This window comes from Pistacia vera, unplaced genomic scaffold (assembly GCF_008641045.1).
Source record: "Pistacia vera cultivar Batoury unplaced genomic scaffold, PisVer_v2 Contig212, whole genome shotgun sequence".
NCBI lineage: Eukaryota > Viridiplantae > Streptophyta > Magnoliopsida > Sapindales > Anacardiaceae > Pistacia > Pistacia vera.
Window position 1 is genome coordinate 75,039 of NW_022196016.1, and position 11,868 is coordinate 86,906.

The window sequence follows — 11,868 nt, forward strand, 5'->3', positions numbered from 1 at the left end:
CTAAGAATGATAGTACGGAAATACAAAAAATTTCTTACTATGAAGTTCTAAACATGCTTGAGAAGCTATAAATATTTTTGTTTCAATAAGAAGGTGTCCAATCTAGCGAGGTATAATGTACTCGTACGGTAAAAGATGTGGTAATAACTCTAAAGTATGAGTCATTGTCCTAAACAATTTTAGATAAATATATTATTTCATCTTAAACCTTTAATTTAACATAACATATATTTATTTATAATATGCAGATAATTATTTATGTAGAGGAAATTTTCCTTAAGATGAGAATTAGAAAAATTATAACTTATTACAATGTGAAGTTTATTCTTATTTATAACCAATGTTTTAAAACCGAACCCGGGGTTAAACCTAGCAAAGTTGTCAGGTCCTAGGTTGACTGGTTTAACCGGTTTGACCGGCAGTCAAACCAGTTGACAAAAACTTCTAAAATTTAACAAATACACCCCTAAAAATTACAACAAAGTCTCTATAGGTTTGAAATTTAGCAAACACACCCCAAATACAAATCATTCGGCGACTGGTTGGCGGCAACGACACCCCAGATGCAACCCCAATCGTCCCTTGAGCCCATTCCCCTTAAAATATACCCAAAATCTGGTCGAAATAGGTTTGATTTTGGCTAGATCTCACCAACGTCGGAGTCGACATTCCAAGCTAGATCTCATAGACGTTGACGTTGACGTCGACAACCCTCCCCATCACCCAGAAATTACTCCCCTCTTCCTTCTGACCAAAACCCACCTCACCCCACCCTTGTTAGCCTCGCCAATCGCTAGTAAAAGCTGGTTGTTGCCACTCCCAGTTTTGTTCGATTTTCGGTCGATTTACTCACCGGAAATCAACTTTGTCACCACCATTGCATTCAACGACACTTTCTCTTCAAAAGCCCCAACATCTCGGCTGTCAATTGTTCGCCGATCATCTTCCCAAATCCTAGGGTTTTGGGTGAATAGGAAAAATATAAACCTGGCCCGTTGAAGCTTCTAGGTCTTGGTTAAATCGACCGGGCCTGGCCGGGTTTTAAAACATTATTTATAACTATCTCAAATTGGGATTAGAATTTTTTATGACCATGTAGAGTTTAATTCTATATATATATATGTGTGTGTGTGTGTGTGTGTGTGTGTGTGTAAATTATTCTTGAATTTACAAATAGGGTGCGTTTGGTTGGGGGTTATATGAGATTATTGGGGTTATATCATACTTGATTACCATGTTTAGTTGTCAAGTAATATAAAATTCCGATAATCTTCAAATACCAATAGTAGTTACTATTAGTAATATTGGAGGTAATCTGATAACCTCTATTTTCTTGGGTAATGTAAGATTACCAAGCTCATTTTTGTTATAATTATGTCCTTTATTAATAAAATTTTAGGACAATAATACCCTTATTTTTAAATTTATTTACATGAAAAAGCCATATTAGAGTAGATCTGGCCGAAATGGCTAAATCTATTCTGGCGATTTCCGGCTAGATCAATAGATTTGGCCATTAACGGCATGAAAAAGCCATATTATAGTAGATCTGGCCGAAAATGGCTAAATCTATTCTGGCGATTTCCGGCTAGATCAATGGATTTGGCCATTAACGGCGAGATCCATGGCCTTTATCGACCATATCTGGATGACATATGACCGTTAACAACTAGATCTATTCTGGTCTCCATCTCACACGCTGCCGCTCTATCACCTCTCTTCTGCGTTGATCTCCTCTCCGATCTCATCTTCGCCATCGACAAAGAGCCCAAGGTCGCTCGATCTAAACGGTGTGTTTTCCAGCTTGTTTCGACGACTTCCGATGGTGGATGGCGGTGGCGGGCAATGGATTTGGGTGGGGGGGGTGATTTTGTTATAAATTAAAGTTTTATATAAACGGGGTGTTTTAGCTAAATCTGACATATTGGGAGTTAAAAAATTATTCAAAAATTAATAATAAAAATAATTTATATTAAATTTAAAAAGAGGGTAATTTAGTAATTTAAATAACATACTTACCAATTTATTCTTTTTAACCAAACATATTAATATAACATACTTATCAATTTATTTCAATTAACTAAAAACATTTTTTTTTTAAAGATTTACGGTAATCTTCAAAGTAATCTAACTTTTTAGTAACTTAACATCCTCTAACCAATTCAACCCTTAAAAAAGAGGAATCTCTCAATTAATATGGGGTTGGACAAGAATTAATTAATTGTAGCCATGCCATGTGCAGTTTTAAAGCTGTACCTTAAATCAAGTGACAAGTAAGCATAGCATCACATCTCCCTAGAGCAAGCAAAATGGGCTTTTATTTCCTTAATGAACAAAATAATTTCAACTTGTTATAATAAATTTGAGGGAGAACGACTTATACATACCAATATTTTTCAAAACGATAAGTTGATACCCAAAAGGTTTTGAAACGACAAATGGATACTTCCGTCATGTTCTGTTAGGATTTTGGTTAGATAATAGTAAAAAAACTAAAATACCCTGAAAGTTTAATTTTTAGTTTTTATAAATTTAAAACTTCTAAAAACCCCCTAGGTTTGCTAATTTGATACTAACAGCCCAATATATAAAAATTTTAAAAATAACCAAAACACCTCCGCCACCCCCGCAGTGCCAGATTCGGCCACCACCGCCGGAATCTGGCGGAAATTGTGTTACGACACAGACCCGTCGGATCTGGTCGTAACACAACCGATATGGCCTTTTCCGGCCAGATCGCCTCGGATCTGGCCGGAAAAGGCTAGATCTATGTTTGACCTTTTTCGGCCTTGACGGCAGATCTGGCCTTTTCCGGCCAGATCATCCCGGATTGGTCGGAAAACGCCAGATCGAGTGTTACGACAAAGATCGGATGGGTCGTGTCGTAACACAATTTTTGGCAAGTTTCCGGTCTCGACGGCCAGATCTGCGGTAGATCTGGTCTTTTCCGGCCAGATCAGCTACGGATCTTGCCGGAAAATGAAAGATCTACACGTTACAACACAGATCCGTGGGTCTGTGTCGTAACGCAATTTTCCGGCCAGATTCCGGCGGTGGTGGCCGGAATCTGGCACTGCGGGGGTGGCGGGGGTGTTTTGATTTTATAAAATTTTTATATATTGGGCTGTTTAGTCAAATTAGCAAACCTAGGGGGTTTTTTAGAAGTTTTTAAATTTATAAAAAACTAAAAATGAAACTTTCAAGGGTATTTTAGTCTTTTCACTATTATCTAACCAAAATCACTAACAGAACATGACGGAAGGTATCCATTTGTCGTTTCAAACCTTTGGGTATCAACTTATCGTTTCAACAAAACCTTGGGTATGCAAAAGTCGTTCGGCCTAAATTTGGAACACTTCGTTGAAGAAACTTTATGTAAAGTTGGAATTCCCACTATGCGATAAACCCACTAGTTACTGTTCTTTCTTTTCTGGCTATGAATTTCAAGAACCTGTTGAGTTAGATAACATCTTAGTCATAAAATACTGATACTTGGAAATGGTTAATTTAAGCTCAAAGGGGGTTGTGTTTATGAATTATGAGAATAAAGATGTGAAAGTCAATCCCATCAGCTAATCACATGGATATCCCTGAAACAACTAAAGATATGGATGTACAATGAAATGTATCACAAGATTTTGAAGTAGTTGCTCATCTGCCTAGCAATTCTTGATGGCTTGTGCTAATGACATTGAGATTCCTCCTGAACTTATGCATGAAGAGAGAAATTCACACCCACACCATGGCTTCTCCATTAAGTCCTTGGAGAATACATATCGGAACCTTGAACTGTATGGTAACCACTCGATAATCTGAGACGCCTTTTTGTTGGACTTCTGATCAATGCATTTTTGTATCAACTCCTGAAGCTTTTTATCAACATTTTCAGTAACCCACTTGAGAAGATCATCTGAACTAATGCAGGCTTCCCTTGCGAACCTTTCCAGCACCTTTGGCAGAAACACTTTCCTCGACTTCTTCACGACCACATTTGCTTGAAGAAACTCTCTTTTTGCAACATCTAGTTCGTCTTTAACATCTGAGGCCGTGTAGACTTTTAGCTGCAAAATGCCAACAATCAAGCTTTTAATCAACCAAGTCTGAGGCTGAAATAGAGCCCTTATGTGCAAACCACTAGTGAAATCAGTAAGGGATATATATATATATATATTTTAACTTTAACTTGACAACCAAAAGAAAATAGCAATGCAACAAGGAATTACCACTGGATCAGAAAATGCTCCAGTACAAAGCGCAAAGCAGGCAAGTGGTTCAGAGTTTGGAAGACCGAATTTTGAACTGATAAGTTGCCTTTCTTCACCACATTTTTTCCTCAAGGCAGTTGAAAGGATGGACTCAATCCACTGTAATATACACAACAGCGGATCAAAGAGTCATGTAGTAGCTTTCACTTCAAAAATAATAACAGCATTTTCTTAATTCAGGTAGTTGGTCAATTAAAATTATCTCATTGATCAACAATGACAATAGCCTTATATGGAGAATTATCTGGACGAGAAAGTGTGTTGCTTGTTAAATGAGAAATGTGAATACCCGTCCAATTCGAGGTGTGCGGAAGCAAAATATAGACTGCTCAATTGCATTTGCACTTATGATATGGCCACCAATGTTGTAGGCAGCCTGCACTATACAGAAGAACCATCAAATTCTCTGTAATGCAAGTCCTATTATAAAACAGTTTTTAGATTATAACATATGGTTTGATTATTCTATTGCCATTCACAAGTTAAACAAAAAAGGAAATTCAGTTAAAAAAAATGCTGCTAAAACTTGTACTTCAGTAAAATTATAAAAGCATATTTTACTAGAAACAGAAAATATAATCTTTATCAAGAGCTCCTCAGCCTTTCTCAAGTGTCAAAATGCTTTCTATATTCAACCGATGTAAATTTTATTTCCACATATGGTTACTTTGATTTAAATAAAGAAGTGCACTACCTTGTGGAACAAGGCTAACCTTCTCAAAGAGCTGCGTGGAATTCCATATGCTAAATATGCCTGCGCAAAATAACCAAGAAGGTTATATATAGTTACAAATTCTTTAGATTGATCTGCTGATTAGTGATGTGAGTTTTACATGCATAACAAGGGCATTGTACACATTGATCCAAAATGCGATTCGAGTATTGCTTTCCATCTGACTTACAGTCACCCTTTCCAGTTGTTCTACTAGAACTCTGGCATTGAGAAAATGAAAATTCAAGTCAGCACTTCAACAAGGTGATTTCATAAAAAAGAAATTTCAGTGTATGCATCCATTCATGCATATATTCTTAGTCGGGGTATCCAATTAGATACAAGAAGTGACACACTTTATGAACCAAAAAATTGTCAATGCAGATCAAATAGAATTTATTAGGTCTTCCAGCTGTATAACTGGTTGGTTCATTACAAAAGTAATGTCATCACTCACATAACTAAGCTTCATAAGAAAAGTCATGGTCCTAAAACTCAAGTTTACTAGGTCATAAGCGCATCCCACACAAATATCTTTTCTTTTGTTTTTCTTGCTTTTGGATGAATGGTGATTTCAGTTTTGAGATAATGTAAAAGTTGAACTGCTGTGATGTTTTTACTGACATTCAACCTAAATTTGATTCAGATCATACTGCAATAGTCCACCAAAAGTCAAGGGAAAGTTTCCAATGAATGACAGGTCATCATCTTTTATCATAAAGATTAAAAGAACAAACCTATAATTGTTGATTGCATAAGATGCACGAGAGAAATGGCTCTTGTCAGTTGATATCCAAGATATTTCAACCATGGACTTGCAAGACCAATCACATTCTTCTCCAATACCACATCGAGGGAGTAAAACATTAGTTGATGACCGTGACAATAGAGGGGATCGATGTTTTCCAGGATTGGTGGAAGCTGCACCACAAAGCCAGCAATATACTGCAGCCATACACCTTACCATCTCCTCGGACAACTTGCTTGGGCACTGATAGAGATGATCTTTCAGAGTTCGTAGCATAGAAGTTTTCTCCATGGCTGGAACCTTTTCTTCTTCCTGATGATTGAACAAGAAGTTTTTTAACCATAGGGCAGAACATAGGGAGTGCTCATAACTATCAGTTAATAAAACGCATGAATATAAACTAACAAAAGCATTATAACAACAATGAGGGATACATAAATTTGCAGAAAGAATATCAACAAAATTAGAGATCCTACCTTGACAGGATCTGAACAAGTCTTTTCAAAGTGAATTTTGCTTTTTCCATAGAATTGAGGAGCATTATTAGTCTTAGAGGCTCTTTTCCCGTAGTCATTTACAGACACAAGAGCTTGCAAAGGTCTCAAAGGGAACTTTTTTGATGAGCAAAATGCACTTGAAATAATACTTGGATGTTTCTTAGATACATGCTTCGTATGAGCTGGAGAAGCCACGCCTGAGCTTTGTTCAGAAGGAGGCCGACTAACACAATGTTCAAAGATACTCCTATAGAGAGAGAGCACATGCTGCTCGCGGTTAGCAACCTCCTCTTCGAGTAACTCAATCTCAGCAATCAGTTCCTTTGTCTGGAATACACAACGCAGACAGTTCCACATTATTTTTTCCCTAAACTCACTGTTTCTTTGCTGAAATTAAAATTAGAAAAGCTATGTATGAAATCTGTTTAGACCATAAGCCAGAACAATAAAATATCAACAAGTCCACTTTGATAAATAACATTCTGAGTTCACTGATTACTTAGAAGAAAAAATTCTACTAAGTATTCTCAAAACAACTAATTTCCGATAAGCACAGATGATGATCTGCTTTGGCATCTATAGGCCTGCATTTTATACTGTCCAACAATTTAGGTGATGGGGGAAATGCTGACAGGAGTGAAGTGCAGCACACGTCGAGTATCTGAATTTGAAGGTTTTTAGTTTACAAGCTGAACAAAGGAAAACAAGAACATCTCAAGACTGTCATGTAATTGTTAGTTACTCTGACAGTCATACATGTAGATTCACTTATGGAATGATAAGCGATGACACTGTTCTTTAAGTATGGATGGCTAAAAAAAGTCAGATTACATGTTGATGTTGTTGCATGACTAAAAAGCATGGAGTCGGACTTTGAAAAGTAGAAGTAAAAATATATAATGCTGTTTTGTATCACACACGCAGACACAGATCCAAACAGGTTAGGAGAATTTTATTACTTTTCTTCACTAGTAACTAGCACTGGCATTCGGCAAATGCTCCAAAAAAGTTGCCTAGGTTCCAACTTAGCAACAGTCTCGGGAACTCAAATTCTCAGAGGTAGTGTTACCTGAGAAGCAAAATGTCTGTGTCCCGGAGATAAGGTGCTTGAAACTCTTCCCATTGCTCTCTCAAGCATCAAGCGCATAGATTTCTCTTGTTGCAAACTTGATTGCAGTTGTTCAATCTGCAATTTATTTCATTTGCAGAAGACACTGAAGTCATGCTGTAGCTAAAAGTTATACAGGAAATAGAATACAGATCTTGATATCTGGGCATCCCATATTAACAAGGTCATCAGTGCAAGATTTATTTATGTACAGATGAAATTTTACATGACATATGCATAGTACAATTGCTTAATTCTAAAATTATCTAATACTTAAATTAGACTTCGAGATGGATTATGCAATGAAAATAGTGAGAGACAGTCAACATAAAAATAACTTCCTATGCTAATGCTCACATCTTTTTCCAAAGAGGCTCGGTGGTTCGATGAAGCATTCTTGTTGATAGTACTGGGCTGATCATAAAGAGGGCTTTGTGCCCTGTAAGTTCTTGTTGAAAGTGGTGAAGCCTGTTAAATTCAAATGAAAAGAAATATATATAAATAACACAGAGAAGCGATATATTTTTCACAGTGACAAATACGTGGCTCAGGTTCTGAACTTCCGATCCTCTATTAGTTCAAAGCATTATATGGGCTTTCATGTGAGAAGGAAATATGAGATGATTACAAAATGAAGATATTTGCGTTCTCACATGTAGTTCAGTCTGTTCCATCTTCTTTAAGGAATGTGAAGCTCCACGTTTTGATGTTTCCAAATTTTTGTCAGTAGCACTGAAAGGAAAAATAACCAGAATCATACTTAAACTTTCAGAAAGGTTGCACCTGAATTGATGATCGTTAATGTGCTGTAAAAAAGGTCTAATTTTCAGTATTTCTGCCACAAAGAGTCTATACTAATTAAACTCAACTTAGCCAAGTCTTATCACAAATACTTTTATGTTGATTGTAAAAAACAATTTTCACCATCTACAAGACTAGCTAGAACCATGCGATTTATCAAATCATATCACAATTTTCCTTGGTGTAAACAACAAGCCCTAATCCCTAATCTCAACAACAAAGGCGTTCTTAGATCTCCAAAAACTTTTTCTTACTCAATTAACTCTGCTTCCACTTGTCAATTTCATATCAAACAACTACTGATAACCAACCCAAGTTGAACCCTCTAAAAAATATAAATGTTTCGGTTTTGTTAATTTAATATAATTTTTTTTTTTTTATATCCAACTAGCCTTTAGATCATCCTAAACAAGATGGATCATTAAGATAAATTGAGAAAAACTACAGTTCAAAATACAAGAAAAAGAACCTACAGAAATCCTCCATTTGAAGCTCCATTAACACGTTATGAATTCTTACAAGTTCGGTGACTTACAATAAAATCCATCACCAGCCACCAAAACAATGATAAAAGAAAAATAAATAATGAATAATAAAATAAATAATGCACCTCTTAGATCGCCTGTGTTGAGTATGAACATAGTGACGTAACAAAGAACTTCCATTCTTTCTCTTATCAGCTGCCACTTTATCTTCTTCTACATTGAAGCCATTCATTTTACGATTCATGATTAAACTCCAAAACACACACTACTACAACCACTCTAAACTCACATTCTGTGTGTCTAAAATAAAATATTGTTCAACACAGACTATCAAAATCCAAAGTTTAATGAGTTATAAATTAACATTCACCCGACACTGGTGATTAGTGAGAAAGGCAAGAGGAAGAAAGAATTGTTTAATGGGAAAGCTATAATTGCAAAGAAGGTTTGAATGTTTAAATGAATATGGAATTTTGTAAAGGAAAAGAATGAGAAAGTAAATAACTTTACTTACTTCAAAGAATGGGACCAGGTTGCTGGTGATGGAAGAATTGAATTTGATGGCTTTTGGGTGGTTGAGTGCATTGAATGAGACGATTTATTTCATCTGTGATCAATGTCTCTCTCCCTCTATACTCTGGCAAAGAGTACCGTTAGACTTAGAGACCATGTAAATTGAAAGCAGTTGGGACCATGTCTTCCTTCAAGTGAATTACCCGCCAGAATTCTGTCTGTTTTTCCTACAGTCTGCAGATAACAAATTCAAGACTGCTATTATTACAATGCACGGTCCAAATTTGAGCACAACTGAAGTTTGTTACACGTAAACCGAGAACAGTTCAAAGTCCCCTCATTGACACTTGCATGGTCAATAAAATTATATTTAACCGCTTCCCAGCAATAATAGGGTTCGTCGGAGGATTCCAGTTTCAAACTCGGGTTTGTACAGGTGTGGAAGATTTCCAAATTAAAAAAAAAAAAAACGTCTGAGACCAGTTCAAATTAAGAACTTATATATCTGGGTTCAGTTCGGAGTGAACATCAAGTCTCATTTTAACTGATAGTTATATCTTAGATATTAACCTCTAGAAAAACAACATTTATGATAGAATTGGGCAGTTAAGATGCCAACGAGTTGGGATATATATTAATTAAATCTGGTATATATCTCTTCATTTCTGAAGTTTTATTGATCTGAGCTTTACTCAGGTAATTTGATGAAGTCTGTGATCGAGTATGAGCTAAAAAAGGGGTTACACATGATCCAAGCTGAACAAGACGAAAACAAATTCATTTATAATTTTGATGTAGAGTGAATGCAAGTCATATTCAAGTGGGTCTTTACTCGACAGCGTACTTTGTATTTTCGGTTCTCCAGTGAATAATGTCTAGTGAAGGGTCTAAAATGGAGTCTAGAGTTGTATTTAGTCCAAAACAAACAGGAGAAATAGAACAAAATGAGTTTGTAAATTTAGGAAAGAAATCATACAACAGACAACTAATTAACCGGCAAAATTCAATTCCAACCATCAAGATTTATCTGACATGCTATAAATTGGGTTCTGGGTTAGTAGATTTATGAACAATTAATGCACTTTTTCTGATAATGGACCATCTTTTATGACCCTGGCTTCTCTCTCTGATAAAAATAAAATGATAATGCATTATTATTGCCTATAAAATGATAATGCACTATTATTGCCTTAATCCAGTGATCTATTTTCTATTATCTATATACAATTTTGATTAAATAAATATAAAGAAATATGAGTTAATTAGAGAAAATTTAGCTGGCCGGCCACCCCAAGTTTCCATTTAACAAAATGGCCTTGAAAATATTTTTCATTTTTTTTTATTTAGAGAAGCTGACGTGGCATAGTTATGATTCAATAAACACGTAAAATAGGTTAAAATGAAAAGATTAAAACATATGAGGGCCAAATAAAATAATGAATGTTTTTAAAATTGAAATTTGAAAATGAGCCCCATCTATTCACCTCGTTTAATCGAAACTCATTAGGGCAAAAAGCAATTTCTTGAACCTAACGGAGACTGTGCAATTTCCGATCAAACCTGCAAATTTTTACACCATATTCAATCCTAAAATCAATTTCTCGAACCCTAAACAGAATACAGTCGTGATTTTCGGCGATACAGTCGTGATTTTCGATCGATTTCTTGAACCCTAAACGGAATCTGTGCGATTTCCAGCGATACAGTCCACATTTCCGATCGAAACAGCAAATTTTGACACCAAATTCAATCCTAAACCATGGCTGACATTCACAATGAGGAGGAAAACCCAACGCCACTTCGAATCCTAGAGTCCGGTGGCGCAAGCAGTTCAATGGCTACTCCGGTGGATCATCCGATCAGTGAAGGTGGTCCACGGGCAGAGGAGACGATGGTGGCACAACAACAGAGAGAAGAATCGCAAAACGGTTTTGAAGAGGAGGAGGCAAGTGAGAATTCAGGCAAGGAGGAAGAGTCCGGCGAAAATTCAGGCAAGGAGGAAGAGTCAGGCAAAAATTCAGGCGACGAGGAGGAGACCGACGAGAATGCAGGTGACGAGGAGGCCAGCGAAGAAAGGGCACGTATTTGTTTTGGGAGTATTGCTCTGTACTGTCGCTTAAGCGATCATTTGTATCGCTTAAGCGATTAATCTCTTTTACTCATGGTCGCTTAACCAATTCTAGATCGCTTAAGCGATCTTAGATCTGGGCAGATAATTCTGTCCAGATCTAAGATTGCTTAAGCAATCTGGAATCGCTTAAGCGATTCCTTCAGTTTACTCTTGGTCGCTTAAGCGATTTCAAATTGCTTAAGCGATCTTATCCGAGGCAGAATCATCTACCTAGATCTAAGATCGCTTAAGCGATCTTTTGTATTGCTTAAGCGATTCTTTCAGTTTACTCTTGGTCACTTAAGCGACCACAGAGGTAATTTTTTGTTGCTGATATTTTGTTTATTAGTTGTTTTGGTTTATTTTTGTTGCTGACATTTTGTTTATATCGATTGTGCAGATTGTGCGGACCGTAAACTTTAGAGACTATGGGTTGGAGCTTGTAAGTAATAATGTACCGTACTTCCCTGTAAGGGTGACGGTCAGGTCGAGTTGGGATGTTTTTGACAGAACAAAGGAGATTATAGGTGGAATGAGGAATGGTGAAAAACGATTCAGAGAGACTTGTTTCAGTCAGTTTTTAAGAATTGGAGCAAATTGGAAAAAGGCGTTCTGGGGACAGAGAGTGC

General features: G+C 36.5%; 1 protein-coding gene across 3 annotated transcripts; it reads right to left on the reverse strand.

Annotated features, from left to right (window-relative positions):
* Positions 1-3,524: 3,524 nt before the first annotated feature.
* Positions 3,525-8,974, reverse strand: LOC116129638. 3 transcript variants are annotated; one of them, XM_031415367.1, is made up of 11 exons: positions 8,742-8,974; positions 7,984-8,062; positions 7,688-7,798; positions 7,292-7,408; positions 6,202-6,549; positions 5,715-6,037; positions 5,099-5,196; positions 4,960-5,019; positions 4,555-4,646; positions 4,224-4,364; positions 3,525-4,061 (listed from the first exon to the last, which is right to left on the reverse strand). In XM_031415367.1, the coding sequence occupies exons 1-11, from the start codon at positions 8,858-8,860 to the stop codon at positions 3,660-3,662; spliced, it is 1,890 nt and encodes a 629-aa protein (XP_031271227.1). In that variant the 5' UTR covers positions 8,861-8,974; the 3' UTR covers positions 3,525-3,659. The 3 variants fall into 3 exon arrangements, with proteins under 3 accessions (XP_031271227.1, XP_031271228.1, XP_031271229.1); XM_031415368.1 differs by having other exon boundaries at positions 4,555-4,641; positions 5,099-5,198; XM_031415369.1 differs by lacking the exon at positions 7,292-7,408.
* Between the last annotated feature and the right edge of the window lie 2,894 nt (positions 8,975-11,868).

Bases quoted from the DNA above. Each gene is read 5' to 3' on its own strand.
- LOC116129638 (XM_031415367.1), bottom strand. From the start codon at position 8,860: ATGAATCGTAAAATGAATGGCTTCAATGTAGAAGAAGATAAAGTGGCA. The intron at 7,409-7,687 runs GTGAGCATTAGC...AATAAATTGCAG, and splicing joins GAGCCTCTTTGGAAAAAGAT to ATTGAACAACTGCAATCAAG. The intron at 4,365-4,554 runs GTATTCACATTT...TGTATATTACAG, and splicing joins GCACACCTCGAATTGGACGG to TGGATTGAGTCCATCCTTTC.